The sequence below is a fragment of the Dendrobates tinctorius genome, unplaced genomic scaffold (genome assembly GCF_039654945.1).
Source record: "Dendrobates tinctorius isolate UK_male_01 unplaced genomic scaffold, ASM3965494v1 ptg000129l, whole genome shotgun sequence".
In the NCBI taxonomy this organism is placed as follows: domain Eukaryota; kingdom Metazoa; phylum Chordata; class Amphibia; order Anura; family Dendrobatidae; genus Dendrobates; species Dendrobates tinctorius.
Window position 1 is genome coordinate 50,561,910 of NW_027361797.1, and position 25,392 is coordinate 50,587,301.

Genomic DNA, 25,392 nt, shown 5'->3' on the forward strand with positions numbered 1-25,392 from the left:
CCCTTTCTTCAATGTAGACCACTGTTGGAGTTGCAACTTCTAGGCTCCCGTACAATTGTCAGACATCTCTAAAACTGGAAAAAAATTTCAATCTAAGGCCCAAAAATTCAGTTTAGCTGATTACATCGGTAATTTATTAAAACCTTTAATACACTAAATCTAATGCAGAAGAGCATAACAGACGTAAATTTCATCCTGCTATAACTGCAAATAGATTCATTCTCGTCCCCAAACATTAGTATGTGAACTCTACCCCATGGCACTGGTACAGCTGCAGAACAAATAAGATAAAACATTGCAAATCATGCTCCTTTATCCCACTGGACACATCACATTATAATACACTTGGCCAGCATTCATTTGGATGGAATGCACAATGCTAGGCATATAAAAACAAGAACATCCAAGCCAAGATTGTCTGGCCAAGGTAAATGGCAATGGGCCAATTAGAGTTTATTTGTGCCCTAGTAGGATAAATAAGTCCATGTGTATTAATATAAGGACAGCAGCACAATCGGAACAGAGTCTTACTAGTACTTAGCAGCACAATCAGAACAGAGTCTTACTAGTACTTAGCAGCACAATCAGAACAGACTCTTACCAGCACTTCGCTATGGCTTTTATTGCCTACTTTTTGGCTAGAGCCGATGTGTTGGTATACTTTTCAATTTTCATTGCACTATTCATCTATTGGATAAAAGGAATTAAGAAGAGCACAGCAAAGATGCCCCCTGGACCTATGCCTCTGCCGGTCATTGGAAACCTCAACCTGCTGGACCTGGAAAGGCCCCACGAATCTCTAATGCAGGTAAGATATTGTACTTACTGTATAGTCAACATTATTTAGCTGAGGGCGAAGGAATTGGGGATGGATTTCTGAATGAGACAGGTATGAATGGATTCATGGTGGGCATTAAATGTTTGGACGTCTTGCTCTTTACCAAATAGTACACAAACCATTGATGTGAATGGGCGCTGTGTAACTCTTCATTTCCTCTGTGGTGGCGAGGGAGAGAGATTGAATACTTACTGTCAGATTTCCCTGAAATAATAGCTGATCACTGGAGTTTCCTGCATCTGGACACTTTGTGATCAACCTATTGTCAAGGAACGATCTAATAAAATAGGAATGGTTCAAATCAAGAACCTCTTGAAGAGCCGTAGACTTGTCATGTTGCTGGAGATCCATGCAACCATGTCCTGCTATCATGATTTTCACCGCGTTGATTTACTAAGTTAGTGCCTCGTTCCTTTATTTAAACAATAGAAGAGAAAAAAATGGATTAATGAAAATACCATAGCATTTAACGTATGACCAAATGTAACTCCAATACCATTTCCAAGAGCGTTGATCATTTCATTTGTAAACTTTGGCCAATATTATATTATGGGGATGATTGTCTCTCCTGCTGCTATAACAGCTTCCATTTTCCTGGGGAGCATTTCTACCAAATATTACAATGGCTATGAAGATTTATGTCCATTGAAGCACATGAGTAATAGTATTTCAAGTATTTTTATTTAAAAAATTTTTTTATAGTATACTGTACTGGAGAAGTAAACAACAAAGAAAAAGGAGACTTGGAGAGGGAAAGGAAGGGAAAAAAGGATATATAAGCTTAGAGAGCACAAATGTTTATATACGAAAGATATTGTGTCATAAAAAGAAACAATCAAAGTAACATACACAACCGTTCAAAAGTTTGGGGTCACCCAGACAATTTTGTGTTTTCCATGAAAACTCATACTTTTATTAATCAAATGAGTTGCCAAATAAATTTATAATCTAGTCCAGACATTGACAAGGTTTTAAAAAAAAAGATTTTTATTTGAAATAATAATTTTCTCCTTCATACTTTGCTTTTGTCAAAGAATGCTTCCTTTGCAGCAATTACAGCATTGCAGACCTTTGGCATTCTAGCAGTTAATTTGCTGAGGTAATCTGGAGAAATTTCACCCCATGCCTCCAGAATCCACTCACACAAGTTGGTTTGGCTTGATGGACACTTTTTGCATACCATACAGTCAAGCTGCTCCCACAACAGCTCAATGGAGTTGAGATCTGGTTACTGCGATGGCCACTCCATTACCGATAGAATACCAGCTGCCTGCTTCTACCCTAAATAGTTCTTGAATAATTTGGAGGTGTGCTCTGGGTCATTGTCCTGTTGTAGGATGAAATTGGCTCCAATCAAGCGCTGTCCACAGGGTATGGCATGGCGTTGCAAAACGGAGTGATAGCCTCTCTTATTCAAAATCCCTTTTACCTTGTTCAAATCTCCCACTTTACCAGCACCAAAGCATCCCCAGACCATCACATTACCTTCACCATGCTTGACAGATGGCGTCAGGCGCCCTTCCAGCATCTTTTCAGTTGTTCTGCGTCTCACAAATGTTCTTCTGTGTGATCCAAACACCTCAAACTTGGATTCGTCTGTCCATAACACTTTTTTTCCAATCTTCCTCTGTCCAATCTCTGTGTTCTTTTGCCCATTCCTTTTATTAGTTAGCCTCAGATATGGCTTTTTCTTCGCCACTCTGCCCTGAAGGCCAGCATCCCGGAGTCGCCTCTTCACTGTAGACGTTGACACTGGCGTTTTGCATGTACTATTTAATGAAGCTGCCAGTTGAGGACCTGTGAGGCGTCGATTTCTCAAACTACAGACTCTAATGTACTTGACTTGTTGCTCAGTTGTGCAGCAGGGCCTCCCACTTCTTTTTCTACTCTGGTTAGAGCCTGTTTGTGCTCTCCTCTGAAGAGAATAGTACACACCGTTGTAGGAAATCTTCAGTTTCTTGGCAATTTCTCGCATGGAATAGCCTTCATTTCTAAGAACAAGAATAGACTGTCAAGTTTCACATGAAAGTTCTTTTTTTCTGGCCATTTTGAGAGTTTAATGGAACCAACAAATGTAATGCTCCAGATTCTCAACTAGCTCAAAGGAAGGTCAGGTTTATAGCTTCTCTAATCAGCCAAACTGTTTTCAGCTGTGCTAACATACTTGCACAAGGGTTTTCACAGGTATTCTAACCATCCATTAGCCTTCTTATACAGTTGGCCAACACAACGTATCATAAGAACACTGTAATGTTGGTTGTTGGAAATGGGCCTCTATTCACCTATGAAGATATTGCATTACAAACCAGACGTTTGCAGCTAGAATAGTCATTTACCACATTAACAATGTATAGAGTGTATTTCTGAATCATTTAGTGTTAGCTCCATTGGAAAAAAATGTGCTTTTCTTTCAAAAATAAGGAAATTTCTAAGTGACCCTAAACTTTTGAACAGTAGTGTATATATCATGTATAGCAATGATACCCAATGATACCCAATTAAAGTATCAGTGACATTTCCACAAGATGTGACTCAGAAACCAAGGCTTAACAGAAAGCAAGACTAGGATTTGGGGAATGTCAAATTCCAACCCTCCCATTTCCTCCAATATTTTGCTAGGGAATTATTATTAATGGCAAATCCTAGTTCAAGAGAACTATGTTGAGCAATTTTATCCATAATGTCAGGAAATTTTGGCACATTTTTTTTTCCAGTAGGATGCTAAAGAATTTTTGACTACTAAAAAGGTATGAACCGTATTTTTCGGACTATAAGACGCACCGGACCATAAGATGCACCCCAATTTTTAGTAGGAAAATAGGGAAAAAAAAATAATGTGTCAAATGGGGGTCCGTCTTACAGTCCGAATTCAGCTTACCTGGGAAGGGATCCGGCACAGGTGGAGAAGTAGTCACAGGGGTCATTCAGTGGTCCAGGCTTGTGCGGTGGCGGCTCTGTGCTGGGGCAGCTGCGCTGGGGTAGGGGCAGCTGTACTGGGGCAGCTGTGCTGGGGCAGGGGCAGCAGTGCTGGGGCTGGGGCAGCTGTGCTGGGGCTGGGGCAGCTGTGCTGAGGCAGGGGCAGCTGTGCTGGGGCAGGGGCAGCTGTGCTCGGGCAGGGGCAGCTGTGCTGGGGCAGCTGTGCTGAGGCAGGGGCAGCTGTGCTGGGGCAGGGGCATCTGTGCTGGGGCAGGGGCAGCAGTGCTGGGGCTTGGGCAGCAGTGCTGGGGCTGGGGCAGCTGTGCTGAGGCAGGGGCAGCTGTGCTGGGGCAGGGGCAGCTGTGCTGGGGCTGGGGCAGCAGTGCTGGGGTAGGGGCAGCTGTGCTGGGGCAGGGGCAGCTGTGCTGGGGCAGGGGCAGCAGTGCTGGGGCTGCTGTGCTGAGGCAGGGGCAGCTGGGCTCTGCGGTGGTTGCAGCGGGCGGCGCTCTGCGGTGCGGTGGTGGCAGCGGGCTGTGCTCCGGTGCAGGGGCAGCGGCTCCGCCGGCATTTCTTCGCAGCCCGGAGGCCCCCGCACTTCCCTTGCTGGCTGCCGCCATGTTGCGGTGGCCTCCGGGAGCATGGACGCCGGAAAGATGGCCGCCGGTCCGGGGACGGCGCATGCGCGGGATCAGATCTCGTCCCGAGATCTCGGGGGACGAGATTCAAATCTCGGCAACGAGATCTCGTCCCCCGAGATCTCGGGACGAGATCTGAAGCTGCGCATGCGCCGTCCCCGGACCGGCGGCCATCTTCCCGGCGTCCATGCTCCCGGAGGCCACCGCAACATGGCGGCGGCCAGCAAGGGAAGTGCGGAGGCCTCCGGGCTGCGAAGAAATGCCGGCGGACCCTCCGCCCCTGCACCGGAGCACAGCCCGCTGCCACCACCGCACCGCAGAGCGCCGCCCGCTGCCACCACCGCACCGCAGCGCCCCGCCCGCTGCCACCAGCCACCAGCCAGAAGGTTAGTACCATGTATTGCGACCATAAGATGCACCCCCCACTTTCCCCAAAAATTTTTGGGGAAAAAAGTGCGTCTTATGGTCGGAAAAATACAGTAAAGTAAATTTAACATCTGGGTCAATGCCTTCTTAAACAATAGAGAGAAGTGCCATCTGCGGGGAAATAAAAAAAATTCTATTAAGGAGTTTGTTCATTTATTCATAGCCAATGTAACTTGTTTCCATAGATTTTAAATCTTTGAACAACTCCAAAAAATACGTAGTATATTGCCAGGAAGACCACAATTTCTCCATCAAAGTGGGGAATTTTCCAGGTTTATGTGTGAAAGTCTAGAGGGAGTGTAAATGCCATCTAGTCAGTAATTTCTAGAAAGATTCGTGAAGTGACATAGAAATACTGGAGGCGTAAGAGTGGCTGATTCCCACTGTTCCACTTGCAGAGAGATTTTTAAGTCAGATTCCAAAAGTATCATATATGCATTTTTAATTATATTGTTATCTTTATTAAAATATTGGTATTAATTTTTAGTAATTCAAAATAGCTTGTTATCTTTATTAGTAATAAGGGTAGAAATAATTTCTGTTTCTGGGGATTTAATATGAAGGAATTTGTGAGTATTTCCTCTTTCAAAATCGTGCAAAAATATAAAATCTGAAGTTGACAAATTATATTTGCTTTTGATATCATTAAATGTAGCAAAATTGTCACCATTAAATTTGTCTTTAATTTTTTTAATTCCAGACTGAGTCCAATTTTCAGGAATTGTAAAAATATGAATGGTTGTTATTAGCGATAGTGAATAATTTTTGATCTAATCAAATTTATTGAAGAAGAAAAAAACAACTCCAGCGTGTATACTGAGAAAAGTTAAAATTTAAATTTAAATTCAAAACATCATTAAAAAATATGTAAATCCATTACTAGGTAGTACACATGATGGATGGAATCCCCGGTATAACCAACGCGTTTCAACCAATAAAGGTCTTAGTCATGGTGTCATTTATTTATAATTTTATTTATAAATTTGGGGGGAAATGGGGGTGCATCTTATAATGTGCATAAACCTTACCGGCCACGGTGGAGCAGGGTTCAAGGATCGTGGCTGGAGGAGGAAAGAGTGGAGCATTGCTGCAGGATGAAGGCTGGGATGTGCTGCATGCCGCTGCAGGTGTCAAGTGCTGCTGCATGCGTCCGGTGCTGCTGCAGGGGCTCTGCCGACATTTTGTGAAAGGCCTCATGTCCCGAGATCTTGGTGCCGAGATCTCCATCCACCGCCTCCGGAAGCCATTTTCCTGCAGTCCACCACATAGGAAACCATGGAACTGCAGGGGCTCTGGCCTTCCACAAAATGTTGGTAGAGCCCCCGCAGCAGCACTTGACACATGCAGCAGCATCGGACACCAGCAGCACTGGACAACCTCAGCAACGCACCACACATCCACAGCAGCAATTGACACCCAGAGCACCAGACACCCAAAGCATCGGACACCAAAAGCGGTGTGCCGCACATTCAAACATCGCCTCATCCCATCCTGTGGCCTTCAGCAACGTTCTTATCTTGCCTCCTCCAGCAGTGACCCTGGCACCTCGCTTCACCGCAGCCACCACCCCCGGTAAGCAATAAGACGCACCACCATTTTTTCCTATTTTTCTTCTCAAAATTTGGGGTGCGTCTTATAATCTGGAGCATCTTATAATCTGAAAAATATGGTATATTCTGAATTTTGGCAATAAGGGAAGAAGGGATAGTCAGCGGTAACGTTCTAAATACATATAGCATTTTGGGTAGTATAAATGATTTTACAACCAGGATTTTTTCCAACCAAGAGTGGTCTGAATTCCCAAAGCCATAAAAATCACTAGAGATGTTTCTAATAATATTCTCTAAGTTAGCAGAAACTATTGACTGTAATTTTTTTGGTGAAAATAATGTATAAGTATTCTTTTTCTCCCATATAAACTTTGTTACATTTTTAATGTATTAATGGTGTGATCACTCAGATTAAAGTGTAGCATTTTCGATTTTTGACAGTCCATTTTAAAATAGGAGACCCTTGAAATTGAATTTAATATCGTTAATAATGCTCTGATAGAGTTTGGAGGATCTGATAATGTCCAAAACAAGTCATCCGCAAACAAACTAATTTTAAAATGACGCAATGAAATCTGAAAGTCCATACTAGAGGTGTCATTCCTAACGTTCTCTGCAAGAGGTTCCCTTACTAATACGAATAAAAGGGGGGATAGAGGACATCCTTGCCTAGTGCCATTAGTAATAAGAAATTACATAGACAAATGATTATTTACATAGATTTTTGCGCATGGGTTTGAATAAAGGGCAAAAATAGATGATAGAATTTTATTATTAAAACAAAACTTAGAAAGGGCCATCCTCAAATATTCCCAATTAAGTCTGTCAAAAGCTTTCTCAGCGTCCAATGTAAGGAAGACTGAAGGAATATTTGAAGAATTGATCATAATAATATTAATAGTGTATATATATTCGAGTATAAGCAGAGATTTTCAGCCCATTTTTTTAGGCTGAAAGTGCCCCTCTTGGCTTATACTCGAGTAATTGTCCCAGGGCATTGGCGGGGGAGCGCGGCTGTCAGATCATACTCACCCCCTTCTGGTGCAGTATTTGCAGTTCCTGCTTCTCAGATGGTTTCCGGAACCACAGCTCTTCCTGTGTTCAGCAGTCACGTGGCACTGCTCATTAAAGAAATGAATATGCACATATTCATTACTTTAATGAGCAGTACCACGTGACCGCTGAACACTGGAAGAAGCTGCCAGAGACCATCAGAGAAGCAGGGACTGCAGAGACCGCGCCAGGAGGGGGTGAGTAAGACGGTGAAGACGGGGGGAGCCATGCGATATTCACCTGTCCCCGTTCCACCACCGCACACGGCTCTGTCTTCCACATCCTCTGGCTGTGACGTTCAGGTCAGAGGGCGTGATGATGTGGTTATTGTGTGCCCTCTGCCTGAACAGTAACTGCAGAGACCTGTAAGGCAGAGTGGCATGCGGCAATGGAACAGGGACAGGTGAATATCGCAGGTGCCGGGGCCCTGATCCAGCGGCAACACTGGCACCTGGCCCCCATAGCGCGCCGGTGTCCTCACCTGCTCAGGACACTGGCACCTGGCCCCCAGCAACAAGAGGTGAGTATGTCATTTTTTTTTTCTTTTTTTAATCGAGGCAGCAGCATATGGGGCATATATATATCTATGGAGCATCTTATGGGGCCATCAACCTTTATGGAGCAGCATATGGGGGATATTATTCTATGGAGCATCTCATGGGGCCATCAACCTTTATGGAGCAGCAAATGGGGTATATTCTATGAAGCATTTTATGGGGCTATCAACCTTTATGCTGCTTTATATGGGGCATATATATCTATAGGGCATCTTATGGGGCCATCAACCTTTATGTAGCAGTATATGGGACATATATATCTGTGGAGCATCTTATGGGGCCATCAACCTTTATGGAGCAGCATATGGGGCATATTATTCTATGGGTTATCTTATGGGGCTATTATTAACCTTTGTGCAGCATTATATGGGGCGTATTTTGCGTGGAGCATCTTATGGGGACCGTCATGAACTGTATGGAGCATTGTATGGGGCTCCTGATTCTATATGGATATTCAAAAACATTTAATCTACTGATGTCTCAATTAATTTTACTTTTATTAGTATCTATTGTTATTTTGGAAAATTACCAGTAGCTGCTGCTTGAGTCAATAAGTTTTCACAGTTTTTTTGTGGTAAAATTAGGGGCCTCAGCTAATACTCGGGTTGGCTTAGGCTACTTTCACACATCAGGTTTTCGGCGTCAGGCGCGATCCGGCGTCGTGCCGGAATGCCGGATCCGGCAAATGTTTTGTAAAACCTGATGTGCCGGATCCGGTTTTCTGCCGGATCCGTCTTGTTCTTGACAGACAAAACCGGATCCGTCTCATCCGGTTCATCCGTTTTTCTATCCGTTTTTCGAAGGATTACGCCGGATCCGGTTTTTAAAATTGACCCTTGTGGCCTTCCGAAAGGGATTGGCTACTGGGAAACTATATATAGCATGTTCCTACAGCCCTTCTTTGACAGGTTGTAGAGGAGAAAGTGCAGGTTGGAGAGAAGAGCAAGTTACTGGCGAAGATGGATGTTGTCATTGGAAATATTTTGAAGAATTTGGCGGATTTTATAGCGGAGGCGAATCGTTTGAGGGTGATTGTTCTTGGAGAAGGAGAGAGCGAGACAGCAGCGCATCAGGCATCGTAGACGACGTTTGTGGATCCACCCCATCACAGCCAAGAGAATGACGCGTGGGGTCTATTCTACACTCTGCATGGACCTTCGACGAAACCCGGATAAATTTTTTGGATATGTTCGGATGAAAATGGAGAATTTTGATTACTTGGTGGAGCGCATTGCACACCTCATAAGAAAAGCGGACACCTATTGCCGCTTCTCTGTTTCACCCGCAGAGCGTCTGATGGTGACTTTAAGGTAAGCCACATTTATTGGATGTGATCGCATCAGAGCACACTTTCACTGCAATCTTGTTGGTGGTAGTTTGTATCTCCAAGTGTTATAGCTCAGTTTTGGTATGTAATGCTGTGATTTAAAACTATTTATTGTTTTTTAATTCCCCACAGATTTCTTGCAACTGGAGAATCCCTTTCGTCACTGCATTTCCAGTACAGACTCGGGATTTCCACCATATCTGGAATAGTGAAGTACACATGCCGTGCACTGTGGGACTCCTTAGCTGAAGAGTTTTTACCAGAGCCCACAACAGAGAGGTGGATTGAAATTGCTGACAAGTTTCAACAGATATGTCAGTTTCCCAGCTTGGGCGCTGTGGACGGGAAACATATCCGCATTGTAAAGCCAGCCGGATCGGGATCGGAATATTTCAATTACAAGAAATATTTTTCAATTGTCCTCATGGCCATCGCTGACGCGGAATACAAATTTATTGCGGTTGATATTGGGGCCTATGGCCGCTCCAATGACTCTCAAGTTTTCAAACTGTCTGCCATGGGGCATAAACTGTATGGAAACACCTTCCAGTTCCCACCACCTAGACCGCTGCCGCAAACATCTGGTCCACCTATGCCATTTGTCTGTGTAGGGGATGAAGCCTTCCAGCTGTCAGAACACCTTTTGAAACCGTACTCTAGCAGAGGATTGACAAGACCAAAACGCATTTTTAATTACCGCCTCACAAGAGCAAGAAGAATGGTTGAATGTACCTTTGGTATTCTGACAGCCAAATGGCGGGTCCTATTGACTGCGATCAACCTCAAGACAGAATCTGTGGACGAGGTGATCAAAGCTTGCGTGGTACTCCACAATTTTGTTATCTGCAAGGAACCCATTTCCATTGAGGACACCTCTGAAGAAACCACCTTGCAAGATTACCATGACATTACCACTAGAAGTTCTGTGACGGTTTCAGTAATGAGGGACAATTTTGCACTATACTTTATGTCACCTCAAGGCAGAGTACACTGGCAGGATGACAGAGTGTGAAAGATTTGTGCCCTAACCAAACTTGTTGTAATACTATTGTAGGAACTCAAGGATTCTGATAGCGTGGGGCAATGAACAGACAGAAGCAGGTTACTTTAGTGCAAATAGTGTATTTTATAACAGCAGTGACACCCAAAAACAATATGCTGATAACCTGAAATGAGACAAGTCCTAAAGCTATATAGCAATTCCGTAAAGTTCCTAAAACAGAGTACTCATAAATAGAGTTGAGCGACTTTTGGTTTTTTAGGGTCGCGTTTCGTTTCGTGAAACCCGACTTTTCCAAAAGTCGGGTCGAGCAAGATCGTCCGATTACAGGGAAAAGTCGGGGTCGTCCTGAAACACGAAACCCAATGTAAGTCAATGGGGAATAAAAGTCGGCAGTGAGAGGAGGACAGGAAACACACCTACAGTGCCCATTTGAATGCCAAAAGCATCAATTCTTCTTACTTAAGCTTGTCAACCTTAATTAACTTCATAATACAAGTTACGCACTGAAAAATGGGGGTTATTTGGCTAAAGTTGTGGGGGGGGAGGGCTGGCTGCAGGTTTTCATGTGCCCTGGGCGAAAGAGCGCCCCTTTAACACATACCACAACTCATCATGCTCCGATACGGCAGATAAATAGCGGTATAGTACAATGAAAAATACCTCACTTTTTACATCTCAAGACGAGGCCCATCTATTTCTCCATACAGAATCATTGGTCCCATATAATGTTTGAAACAGTATATGATGAGCTCCATATAATGCTACAGTATATGTTGGTCCCCATGGATGAAGCTCCACTGTCTTATGGGCCCAAATAATGCTCCAAACATAATGGGCCCCATTTGTAATGCTCTAGTGTATAATGGGCCCTGTAAATGCTGCTCCAGTGTCTGATGTCCACCTTTGGAATGTTCCAGTGTATGGTGGGCCCCATCTATCATTCTCCAGAGTATAGTGCTCCCCAAAAATTGCTGTCCCAACATTGAAAACAATCAAATAAGTCTCCTCGCTAGGGAATCCCTGTACTTGTCTGGACAGGTGCTGTAGCTTGCTTAACAGCTCGCCAGCCGTTCTCACGCCCAGTATGGATTGCACGTGATTGCACAAAGGTTAGAAAGGGTACCGTATCCCTGGATAACATGTATGGATAGCGTACACATTCAAAATATATGTCTCAGGAGGCAGGCTCAGACGGTGTCAGGCCCAGTATGGATTGCAAGTGATTGCACAAAGGTTAGAAAGGGTACCGTATCCCTGGATAACATGTATGGATAGCGTACACATTCAAAATATATGTCTCAGGAGGCAGGCTCAGACGGTGTCAGGCACAGTATGGATTGCACGTGATTGCACAAAGGTTAGAAAGGGTACCGTATCCCCGGATAACATGTATGGATAGTGTACACATTCAAAATATATGTCTCAGGAGGCAGGCTCAGATGGTGTTAGGCCCAGTATGGATTGCACGTGATTGCACAAAGGTTAGAAAGGGTACCGTATCCCCGGATAACATGTATGGATAGCGTACACATTCAAAATATATGTCTCAGGAGGCAGGCTCAGACGGTGTTAGGCCCAGTATGGATTGCACGTGATTGCACAAAGGTTAGAAAGGGTACCGTATCCCCGGATAACATGTATGGATAGCGTACACATTCAAAATATATGTCTCAGGAGGCAGGCTCAGATGGTGTTAGGCCCAGTATGGATTGCACGTGATTGCACAAAGGTTAGAAAGGGTACCGTATCCCCGGATAACATGTATGGATAGCGTACACATTCAAAATATATGTCTCAGGAGGCAGGCTCAGACGGTGTTAGGCCCAGTATGGATTGCACGTGATTGCACAAAGGTTAGAAAGGGTACCATATCCCCGGATAACATGTATGGATAGCGTACACATTCAAAATATATGTCTCAGGAGGCAGGCTCAGACGGTGTCAGGCCCAGTATGGATTGCACGTGATTGCACAAAGGTTAGAAAGGGTACCGTATCCCTGGATAACATGTATGGATAGCGTACACATTCAAAATATATGTCTCAGGAGGCAGGCTCAGACGGTGTCAGGCCCAGTATGGATTGCACGTGATTGCACAAAGGTTAGAAAGGGTACCGTATCCCCGGATAACATGTATGGATAGCGTACACATTCAAAATATATGTATCAGGAGGCAGGCTCAGACGGTGTTAGGCCCAGTATGGATTGCACGTGATTGCACAAAGGTTAGAAAGGGTACCGTATCCCCGGATAACATGTATGGATAGCGTACACATTCAAAATATATGTCTCAGGAGGCAGACTCAGACGGTGTTAGGCCCAGTATGGATTGCACGTGATTGCACAAAGGTTAGAAAGGGTACCGTATCCCTGGATAACATGTATGGATAGCGTACACATTCAAAATATATGTCTCAGGAGGCAGGCTCAGACGGTGTCAGGCCCAGTATGGATTGCACGTGATTGCACAAAGGTTAGAAAGGGTACCGTATCCCTGGATAACATGAATGGATAGCGTACACATTCAAAATATATGTCTCAGGAGGCAGGCTCAGACGGTGTCAGGCACAGTATGGATTGCACGTGATTGCACAAAGGTTAGAAAGGGTACCGTATCCCCGGATAACATGTATGGATAGCGTACACATTCAAAATATATGTCTCAGGAGGCAGGCTCAGACGGTGTTAGGCCCAGTATGGATTGCACGTGATTGCACAAAGGTTAGAAAGGGTACCGTATCCCCGGATAACATGTATGGATAGCGTACACATTCAAAATATATGTCTCAGGAGGCAGGCTCAGACGGTGTTAGGCCCAGTATGGATTGCACGTGATTGCACAAAGATTAGAAAGGGTACCGTATCCCCGGATAACATGTATGGATAGCGTACACATTCAAAATATATGTCTCAGGAGGCAGGCTCAGACGGTGTTAGGCCCAGTATGGATTGCACGTGATTGCACAAAGGTTAGAAAGGGTACCGTATCCCTGGATAACATGTATGGATAGCGTACACATTCAAAATATATGTCTCAGGAGGCAGGCTCAGACGGTGTCAGGCCCAGTATGGATTGCACGTGATTGCACAAAGGTTAGAAAGGGTACCGTATCCCTGGATAACATGTATGGATAGCGTACACATTCAAAATATATGTCTCAGGAGGCAGGCTCAGATGGTGTCAGGCCCAGTATGGATTGCACGTGATTGCACAAAGGTTAGAAAGGGTACCGTATCCCTGGATAACATGTATGGATAGCGTACACATTCAAAATATATGTCTCAGGAGGCAGGCTCAGACGGTGTCAGGCACAGTATGGATTGCACGTGATTGCACAAAGGTTAGAAAGGGTACCGTATCCCCGGATAACATGTATGGATAGCGTACACATTCAAAATATATGTATCAGGAGGCAGGCTCAGACGGTGTTAGGCCCAGTATGGATTGCACGTGATTGCACAAAGGTTAGAAAGGGTACCGTATCCCCGGATAACATGTATGGATAGCGTACACATTCAAAATATATGTCTCAGGAGGCAGGCTCAGACGGTGTTAGGCCCAGTATGGATTGCACGTGATTGCACAAAGGTTAGAAAGGGTACCGTATCCCTGGATAACATGTATGGATAGCGTACACATTCAAAATATATGTCTCAGGAGGCAGGCTCAGACGGTGTCAGGCCCAGTATGGATTGCACGTGATTGCACAAAGGTTAGAAAGGGTACCGTATCCCCGGATAACATGTATGGATAGCGTACACATTCAAAATATATGTCTCAGGAGGCAGGCTCAGACGGTGTTAGGCCCAGTATGGATTGCACGTGATTGCACAAAGGTTAGAAAGGGTACCGTATCCCTGGATAACATGTATGGATAGCGTACACATTCAAAATATATGTCTCAGGAGGCAGGCTCAGACGGTGTCAGGCCCAGTATGGATTGCACGTGATTGCACAAAGGTTAGAAAGGGTACCGTATCCCTGGATAACATGAATGGATAGCGTACACATTCAAAATATATGTCTCAGGAGGCAGGCTCAGACGGTGTCAGGCACAGTATGGATTGCACGTGATTGCACAAAGGTTAGAAAGGGTACCGTATCCCCGGATAACATGTATGGATAGCGTACACATTCAAAATATATGTCTCAGGAGGCAGGCTCAGACGGTGTTAGGCCCAGTATGGATTGCACGTGATTGCACAAAGGTTAGAAAGGGTACCGTATCCCCGGATAACATGTATGGATAGCGTACACATTCAAAATATATGTCTCAGGAGGCAGGCTCAGACGGTGTTAGGCCCAGTATGGATTGCACGTGATTGCACAAAGGTTAGAAAGGGTACCGTATCCCCGGATAACATGTATGGATAGCGTACACATTCAAAATATATGTCTCAGGAGGCAGGCTCAGACGGTGTTAGGCCCAGTATGGATTGCACGTGATTGCACAAAGGTTAGAAAGGGTACCGTATCCCTGGATAACATGTATGGATAGCGTACACATTCAAAATATATGTCTCAGGAGGCAGGCTCAGACGGTGTCAGGCCCAGTATGGATTGCACGTGATTGCACAAAGGTTAGAAAGGGTACCGTATCCCTGGATAACATGTATGGATAGCGTACACATTCAAAATATATGTCTCAGGAGGCAGGCTCAGACGGTGTCAGGCCCAGTATGGATTGCACGTGATTGCACAAAGGTTAGAAAGGGTACCGTATCCCTGGATAACATGTATGGATAGCGTACACATTCAAAATATATGTCTCAGGAGGCAGGCTCAGACGGTGTCAGGCACAGTATGGATTGCACGTGATTGCACAAAGGTTAGAAAGGGTACCGTATCCCCGGATAACATGTATGGATAGCGTACACATTCAAAATATATGTCTCAGGACGCAGGCTCAGACGGTGTCAGGCACAGTATGGATTTGACGGCCCAGATTACACAGCGGAGGAGCAGGGAGAGGTAAAGATTGCAAATGCTGGGGCCCTGCCCAAGCAAGGGGGGCCCACTCGTGGGCGTCGGTACTGGCACTGGGCCCCTCATAGTACAGCGGTGTGTCTGACGGCGGGTGTGCACCACCACCGTCAGAGACACTTGATTGCACTATGAGGGACCCTGTGCCAGTGCCCGCACCCAAGAGTCGGCCTACCCACCTGTCCAGAGCAACGGCACTCGCACGGTGTCGTGCAGTAGGTGGTGACCCCGGCCATGGGGGGGGAGGCAGCACAGTTAGGGAGTTTTAGAAAGTGGCATATGTTGATGTTGGACATTCAGCTGATGCAAAAGGCGAAATAGGTGAAGTACCAGGAAGAGGTGGACCAAAGCAAGCCATTTTTCTGTCACCCTATGTGTCATCAGGGGAAGGTGGGACAAAATCCTTGGAAACCCATGCGTGGTTCATTTTAATGAAGGTTAGATCATCCACATTTTGGGTTGACAGACGGGTCCTTTTTTCTGTCAGGATTGATCCAGCTGCACTGAAGACTCTTTCCGATAGCACACTTGCAGCTGGGCAAGCGAGCTCCTGTAAGGCATATTGGGCCAATTCAGGCCAGGTGTCCAGTTTAGCGGCCCAATAGTCAAAGGGGAATGACCTGTGTGGGAGAACATTGATATGGGAGGAAAAGTAGTTTGTAACCATAGTTGACAACTGCTGTCTCCTGTCACTTTCCATCGATGCAGTATTACCAGTTGTGTGAGCGGTATTTGAAAAATCAGTCCACAACATTGTCATGAAACCCCTGTCTCCAACGCCACTTCTGCTGTGTGCACCACGAACACCTCTGCCAAGCTGCCCCCGGCCCGTACGGCTCGTGTGAGAACCATCACCGCTGCTGTGTGCTGGGAATGCCTCAAGCAACCGATTTACCAGAGTTGCTTGTTTATTAGCCAATATTAGGTCAAGGTTCTCCTGTGGCATGATGTTTTGTAATTTGCCTTTATAGCGTGGATCCAGGATGCTGGCCAACCAGTAGTCGTCATCGTTCATCATTTTGGCAATGCGGGGGTCCCTTTTTAGGATCCGCAAGGCATAATCTGACATGTGGGCCAATGTTCCCGGTGTCAATGATGCACTGCGAGTGCTGGGTGGAGGAGCACTTTCTGGCAAATCCACATCCCTCCAGTCACGCACAAACCCTGTACCAGACCTTGCCACGCCAACATTTTCACTTGCCCCACGAGATGCATCCTCCTCCCCTAAGTAATCATCCCCATCATCCTCCTCCTCCTCCTCTTCTTCCTCCACCTCGTCCAGGAGAGGTCCCTGAGCAGACAATGGCTGAATGTCATCAAGGATTCCCTCCTCCTCTTCCTCCTCATCAACATTGGCTGCAGACGCCTGCTCCTTAAGGTGCGTCAAAGTTTGCATGAGCAGACGCATAAGTGGGATGCTCATGCTTAGGATGGCGTCGTCTGCGCTTACCAGCCGTGTGCATTCCTCAAAACACTGAAGGACTTTACAAAGGTCTTTCAGCTTCGACCACTGCACGCCTGTCAACTCCATGTCTGCTCTCAAAGTGCCTGGCCGTGTATCCTCCCACAAATGCATTATGGCCTGCCTCTGCTCGCACAGCCTCTCCACCATGTGCAGGGTGGAGTTCCACCTTGTTGCAATGTCGATAATGAGGCGGTGGTTGGGAAGGTGGAGCAATCGCTGCAGCTTCTGCATACGAACGGAGTGTACAGGCGACCGGCGGATGTGCGCGCACAGTCTTCGCACCTTCTTGAGCAGGGCTGTTAACTCCGGATAATTTTTGAGGAAGCACTGCACCACCAGGTTCAAGGTGTGAGCCAAGCAAGGTATGTGGCTGAGTTTTGAAAGGGCTATGGCTGCCACAAAATTACGGCCGTTATCACTAACTACCTTGCCTGCCTCAAGATGTACACTGCCCAGCCATGACTCAGTTTGTCACTTCAAGTACTCGGCCAGCACCTCGGCGGTGTGTCTGTCGCCCAAACACATCATCTGCAACACAGCCTGCCGACGCTTTCCACTAGCTGCTCGATAGGGGGACACATCGTGTGCAACAGTGGCAGCTGCAGATGGAGTGCTCGTACGACTGCGCTCTGTGGACGAGCTTTCGCTTCTGGAGGAGGAGGAGGGTCGAACGCCTACAGCCAACTGTTTCCTATACCGTGGGCTAGGCAGCACTGTCCCACCACCGCTGTCCCCTGTGGACCCTGCATCCACCACATTAACCCAGTGCGCAGTGATGGACACGTAACGGCCCTGGCCATGCCAACTGGACCATGCATCAGTTGTGAGGTGCACCTTTCCGCTCACTGACTGCTTGAGTGCATGGACAATGCGGTCTTTCACATGATGGTGGAGGGCTGGGATGGCTTTGCGAGAGAAGAAGTGGCGACTGGGTAGGTCATAGCGTGGTACTGCATAGGCCATGAGTTCGCGGAAAGCTGTGCTTTCCACCAACCGAAAGGGCATCATCTCAAACGAGATTAGTTTGGCAATGTGGGCGTTCAAACCCAGTGTACGCGGATGAGAGACTGAGTACTTTCTTGACCTACTCATAGTGTCTGGGAGGGTGAGCTGGACTTGAGAGCTGCATATGGTGGAAGTAGCGGTGGACAGGGCGGACTGAGAGAGGGTTGATGATGGTGATGGAGTTGGTGTTCTTTCTGATGGCCTAGAACCAGTCTTTCGTTGATATAACAGTGGGATTCCCTGACTGCTGTGGTCTTGCAACGACACCTCAACATTTGCTGCTTTGCTAACCGGTGGGCTTACAGTGGGGGAAACAATGTAGCGTTGCTGACTACCTTCGTTGTGATCAGTTGCACATGTGGCACTTGAGGTTTGGTGTTGTGTCCACGCTTGCAAGTGCATGCTGGTTAAATGTCTAAGCATGCAACTGGTATTCAAATTTTTCAGATTTTTCCCTCGGCTAAAGGTCTTTGCGCACTTCTTACAGATAACCTTGGCCTGATCATGAGGATTTTGTTCAAAAAAGTGCCACACTGCACTCTTCCTACTTTGGCAGACATTTTGCGGCCTAGCACGCTGTGATCTTTTGACCCTCTGGACAAGCTGTCCAGCAACTCTTTTGATGTTTGGAACCTGTCTTTGGAGTGCTCCGGGCCTGCCAGATAACAGCTGTTGCGATGTCGATGTCTGCTGTGGATGCTCCTCATCTGAGCTATTGGAAGCAGCACCCTCTTCCCCCAATGGATGCCAATCTGGGTCAACAACTGGGTCATCCATCACCTCCTCTTCTATGTCATGTGCACCTTTCTCTGTGTCACCGTGTATGGTGGTATAGTGTGCGGGAAGGGGCACCTGAGTCTCATCAGGGTCAAAATCTGGCTCTGTACACTGCGAGGACAATGTAGTGCTCTGAGTGAATGTACCAGCAGAATCATCCATCAGCGGCTGTGCATCAGTGCACTCCATGTCATATTCATCTTGACCTGGGTAATTCACCATTTCACTTGATAATCCAGGCATGGTATGTGAAAACAGCTCCATGGAGTAATCAGTAGTATGGCCTGCGTCATCCTTCAATCTTGGTTGGGGTGAAGGACACAAGGAAAGGTGTGGTTCATGAACATGAGCCTCCAATGACGACTCAGTGCTTTTACTTTTTACAACTGAAGAAGAGGAGGCGATAGAGCTGGAGGCTGAGTCAGCAATGTAAGACAAAACTTTTTCCTGATGCTCTGCCTTTAAAAGCGGTTTGCCAACTCCTAGTAAACTAAGCGTTCGAGGCCTTATGTAGCCAGACGATGACGCAGGGTCAGCACCTCCTGCATTCGGTCCTATTTTGCTCTTGCCACTACCATCAGATCCACCACCAACACCATCATTACCAGCTGCCAACCCCCGCCCAATTCCACGGCCTCTTCCACCAGCCTTCCTCATTTTTGGTAGAAATGTAGACAAAATCCAACAAACTATATAGTAATGTTAAACAAGGTACAAGGTGTCTATAGAACAGGGGAGATTTAGAATTTCTGCACACACTTGTGGACAGTGGACACTTTTGGATTGTGTGAGGCCCACTGATATCTGAGCGCTATGTGACAGGCTCGATGGCACAGCTGCCTGTGACCAAAGTGACGAGAGGATAATGGAGATTTTGAATCTCTGCGCACACTTTTGGACACTGGACACTTGTGGATTGTGTGAGGCCCACTGATATCTGAGCGCTATGTGACAGGCTCGATGGCACAGCTGCCTGTGACCAAAGTGACGAGAGGATAATGGAGATTTTGAATCTCTGCGCACACTTTTGGACACTGGACACTTGTGGATTGTGTGAGGCCCACTGATATCTGAGCGCTATGTGACACGCTCGATGGCACAGCTGCCTGTGACCAAAGTGACGAGAGGATAATGGAGATTTTGAATCTCTTCGCACACTTTTGGACACTGGACACTTGTGGATTGTGTGAGGCCCACTGATATCTGAGCGCTATGTGACACGCTCGATGGCACAGCTGCCTGTGACCAAAGTGACGAGAGGATAATGGAGATTTTGAATCTCTGCGCACACTTTTGGACACTGGACACTTGTGGATTGTGTGAGGCCCACTGATATCTGAGCGCTATGTGACACGCTCGATGGCACAGCTGCCTGTGACCAATGACGAGAGGATAATGGAGATTTTGAATCTCTGCGCACACTTTTGGACACTGGACACTTGTGGATTGTGTGAGGCCCACTGATATCTGAGCGCTATGTGACACGCTCGATGGCACAGCTGCCTGTGACCAAAGTGACGAGAGGATAATGGAGATTTTGAATCTCTGCGCACACTTTTGGACACTGGACACTTGTGGATTGTGTGAGGCCCACTGATATCTGAGCGCTATGTGACACGCTCGATGGCACAGCTGCCTGTGACCAAAGTGACGAGAGGATAATGGAGATTTTGAATCTCTGCGCACACTTTTGGACACTGGACACTTGTGGATTGTGTGAGGCCCACTGATATCTGAGCGCTATGTGACACGCTCGATGGCACAGCTGCCTGTGACCAAAGTGACGAGAGGATAATGGAGATTTTGAATCTCTGCGCACACTTTTGGACACTGGACACTTGTGGATTGTGTGAGGCCCACTGATATCTGAGCGCTATGTGACACGCTCGATGGCACAGCTGCCTGTGACCAAAGTGACGAGAGGATAATGGAGATTTTGAATCTCTGCGCACACTTTTGGACACTGGACACTTGTGGATTGTGTGAGGCCCACTGATATCTGAGCGCTATGTGACAGGCTCGATGGCACAGCTGTGACCAAAGTGACGAGAGGATAATGGAGATTTTGAATCTCTGCGCACACTTTTGGACACTGGACACTTGTGGATTGTGTGAGGCCCACTGATATCTGAGCGCTATGTGACAGGCTCGATGGCACAGCTGCCTGTGACCAAAGTGACGAGAGGATAATGGAGATTTTGAATCTCTGCGCACACTTTTGGACACTGGACACTTGTGGATTGTGTGAGGCCCACTGATATCTGAGCGCTATGTGACAGGCTCGATGGCACAGCTGTGACCAAAGTGACGAGAGGATAATGGAGATTTTGAATCTCTGCGCACACTTTTGGACACTGGACACTTGTGGATTGTGTGAGGCCCACTGATATCTGAGCGCTATGTGACACGCTCGATGGCACAGCTGCCTGTGACCAAAGTGACGAGAGGATAATGGAGATTTTGAATCTCTGCGCACACTTTTGGACACTGGACACTTGTGGATTGTGTGAGGCCCACTGATATCTGAGCGCTATGTGACACGCTCGATGGCACAGCTGCCTGTGACCAAAGTGACGAGAGGATAATGGAGATTTTGAATCTCTGCGCACACTTTTGGACACTGGACACTTGTGGATTGTGTGAGGCCCACTGATATCTGAGCGCTATGTGACACGCTCGATGGCACAGCTGCCTGTGACCAAAGTGATGAGAGGATAATGGAGATTTTGAATCTCTGCGCACACTTTTGGACACTGGACACTTGTGGATTGTGTGAGGCCCACTGATATCTGAGCGCTATGTGACAGGCTCGATGGCACAGCTGTGACAAAAGTGACTAGAGGATAAGGGAGATTGGATTGCTTTTAAAAAAGCAGTTTGCGGAGCAGTGGGTAAACAGCAATGCCAGCGTGTCAGGAAGCCTTAAAAGGCAGCCCAACAACCAACACCACTGATACACCACAATATAGCCTCCCCTTGCACTGCACACACAGTGACTTGTGTGTTGTGCAGGCCAAATCGCTAGCAGCAGAAGCAGTTTTTTTGTCTTCTTCCCTGCCTAATGCTCTCCCTACAGAATCAGCAGCAACCTCTCCCTATACTAAGATCGGCAGAAGTAAGATGGCGGTCGGCGTGCACGCCCTTTTATACCCCCTGTGACGCCCACCAAAGCAAGCCAATCACTTGCATGCCCTTCTGAAAGATGGTGGTGACCCGTGCCTAGGTCATCACGTTGCCCACAGTGTCCGTGGATCCTGATTGGCTGAAAAAGAGCGCAAAACAAACTTTTGAAACGCGACTTTGGCGCGTAAGTCGCCGACCTCGTGGCCGACCTCATCCTAGGGTCGGGTTTCGTTTCATGAAACCCGACTTTGCCAAAAGTCGGGGACTTTTGAATTTTTTCGACCCGTTTCGCTCAACTCTACTCATGAACATGTGATCCAAGGTGAGTGTCACACTCAGGTGATGTGGCGCAGTTCACAACGTAGTGATGCAGAGAGAGTCCAATCAAGTATGTAGCAAGCACAGGGAAGTCCAGAACAAGTCTATAGGTAAATCCCAGATGCAGCAAGAGCACAGAAAAGTCCAAAAAGCTGATTCACAAGTTGATCCCTGGAGCGGCATGAACACAGGTGAGTCCAGAAACAGGTTCACATTGAGGCATACGGTAGGTGATAGTTCCAACTGCTCTCCTTGGGGAAGAGTGAAGGGTTAAGAACCACACATAGTTCAGGAACACAGTTCTTACCAAATACCGTGAACCATGGGTTAAGTTCCAAAGATGAGTGCAGCTTTCCTACAGAGAACAGGGAATGTCCAGAGCCACAGCAGAAGCACACTCAGAAACCAGCAGCACAGCTGAAGGAAGCAGAATACTCCAGCAAGGAAAGGTAGCACCTGAGCCGGTTTTATACACATGAACAGGAAGTAGGGCACACAAAAACAGCAACCTCCATCTTAACAAAGGGCAAATTCATTCACAAGGTGATTTAGAAAACCCGGAATACTGACATTACTCCCCCCCTAGAAACGGCCTCAGGACGATCCCGGACCAGGTCTGTCTGGGTATCTCCGATGAAACTGAGCAACCTTCAGGGGAGCATTGATGTTACTTTCTGGTTCCCAGGAATCGTCTTCAGGAGAGTAGCCCTGCCATCTAACTAGATACTGAAGCTGGTTTCGATGAAGTCTTGAATCAATAATGTCCTGGACCACAAATTGTTCTTCGCCATTAACCAACACTGGTGGAGGAGGTGGTACGATACGTCCCTGAAACTCGTTAGGAGAAACCGGTTTTAATAAAGAAACATGAAATACTGGGTGTACCTTTAGAGTTCGTGGTAGCTTCAGCCGACAAGCAACGGAGCTCACAATCCCGGTAATTTTGAATGGACCGATGAACTTCTGTCCCAGTTTCTGCGAAGGAACACCCAACCTTAGATTCTTGGTAGACAACCAAACCGAGTCTCCTACCTTATACAAAGGTGCTGGTTTCCGGAACCTATCGGCTGACTTCTTGTAACGCTCCTGTGCTACAGTCAGAGAGTCCTTCAAAACTTCAAGATTACGTTGCAACAGCTCCACTCTGTCTTGAACCGCCGGTACTGAAGAGACAACCGGAGACCTAGGGAGAATATTTGGATGATATCCCAGATTGGCAAAAAAAGGCGTTACCTTCGTGGAACTGCTCTGTGAGTTGTTGTACGAAAATTCCGCTAAAGGAAGTAGCTTCAGCCAGTCATCCTGCAAATGACTGACGTAGCAGCGTAGATATTGCTCCAAGGTTTGATTGGTACGTTCGGTCTGCCCGTTGGTCTGAGGATGGTATGCAGAAGACAAGCAAACATTAATGTGGAGCGTAGAGCAAAATTCTTTCCAAAACCTAGAGGTAAACTGTATTCCCCTGTCAGAGATGATCTCATCTGGTACCCCATGCAGCCGGAAAACGTTCTGGATAACCAGATCCACTGTCTCTGTAGCTGAGGGTAGACCGGTACAAGGAATAAAATGGGCCGCCTTTGTTAAACGGTCCACTACCACCAAAATAGTGTTTTTACCGCCAAAGGTGGGTAATTCCACAATAAAGTCCATCGAAATAGACCCCCAAGGGCGAGATGGTACGGGTAGTGGTTTGAGAAGACCAGTAGGTGAAACACGAGGAACTTTGTACCGGGCACAAACCTCACAAGAGCGGACATACTCATTCACATCTTTTAAGCAGGTAGGCCACCAGAAAAAACGACTTAAAAATTCCTGAGTCTTCTGTACCCCCCTATGACCAGCCAATACGGAGTCATGGACCAATTTGAGGATTCGAATTACGCCTCTGGGACGTAAATACGTCGATCTCTAAGCCACACACCATTCTGAAAGACAAGATTCACGTTGTCAGGTGGAGCAGCAAGAAATGCATCACCGTCATAGGCCAGCTTGATCTCCTCCCACAAGTCCCGGTCCTGGAGCACTCCTATGAAATTGGCATCAGACAAGATGGTCTTAGACGGGGTCCCAGGCACGGAGTCCACCGTGTGGATTCGGGATAATGCATCGGCCTTCCCATTACGTGAACCTGGGCGGTACGAGATAATAAAATCAAACTGGTTCAAGAACAAACTCCACCTAGCTTGTCGGGGAGAAAGACACCTGGCGGATTTAAGAAATTCCAAATTACGATGATCTGTGAGCACTACTACCTGTTGAGTTGCTCCCTGCAAATGGTGTCTCCATTCTTTAAAGGTGGAAATGATTGCCAAAAGTTCCTTATCTGCAATGTCATAATTTAGTTCAGCAGAAGATAACCTGCGCGAAAAGAAGGCACACGGGTGCAGCAAACCTTTGTCTCCGGTTCGTTGTGAGAGGATAGCTCCCAGTGCACAGTCAGAAGCGTCCACCTCCACGATGAAAGGCAGTGCAGGATCCGGATGCATTAATATCGGAGCCGTGGTAAAACAAACCTTGAGGCGGTCAAAGGCTTCTTGGGCTTGCGAAGACCATACAAACTTCTTCCCCTTCTTAGTAAGGAGAGTGATGGGACGGACAATTTCCGAAAAATTCCGGATAAAGCGTCTATAAAAATTAGCAAAACCAATAAATCGTTGTACCTCTTTGATGTTTCCTGGTACCGGCCAGTCTATGATTGCCTGGATCTTGCTGGATTCCATGTTCAATCCCTGGGGAGAAATAATATAGCCCAGAAATTGAATTTCGGAGCAATGAAACTCACATTTTTCGAGTTTGATGTATAAATGATTCTCTCTTAAACGTTTGAGCACGGTCTTGACATGTTCCTGATGTTCCTGTAGAGAATCAGAGAAGATTAAGATGTCATCCAGGTAAATTACCACATAATGGTCCAATAAATCCCTGAAGATATCATTGGCTAAGTGTTGAAAAGCAGCAGGAGCGTTACACAATCCGAATGGCATCACTAAATATTCAAAATGTCCATACCGGCATCTAAAAGCCGTCTTCCATTCGTCTCCAGGACGTATACGGAGTAAATTATATGCCCCACGAAGGTCTAATTTAGTAAACACCTTGGCTTGACAAACTCTTTCCAACATTTCAGGAATTAGCGGCAACGGGTACCTGTTACGAATGGTTACCTTATTTAGCTCCCGGTAGTCAATGCAGGGTCTTAGAGTCCCATCTTTCTTCTTTACAAAGAATATTGGGGCTCCCGCTGGTGAAGAGGATGGTCGAATAAACCCTTTGGCTAAGTTCTCATCTATATACTCTCGTAATGTTTTTAGTTCTGGAGCTGCCAGCGGGTAAACATGGCCGAATGGGATCGCTGCCCCAGGAAGCAATTCTATGGGGCAGTCATATGGTCTATGTGGTGGGAGTTGGTCTGCCT

At 46.6% G+C, this 25,392-nt stretch overlaps 1 protein-coding gene across 3 annotated transcripts in view; it reads left to right on the top strand.

Moving 5' to 3' along the window:
• Positions 1-385: 385 nt before the first annotated feature.
• The window catches only part of LOC141047816 (cytochrome P450 2K1-like), a 147,175-nt gene continuing 122,168 nt past the window's right edge, over positions 386-25,392 (top strand). The window contains exon 1 of one of the 3 annotated variants that reach the window (XM_073543137.1): positions 386-808. In XM_073543137.1, coding sequence (XP_073399238.1) covers positions 614-808 — 195 coding nt within the window. In that variant the 5' untranslated portion in view covers positions 386-613. The remainder of the gene's footprint in view (positions 809-25,392) is intronic. The other 2 variants (XM_073543139.1, XM_073543138.1) reach the window with 2 other exon arrangements.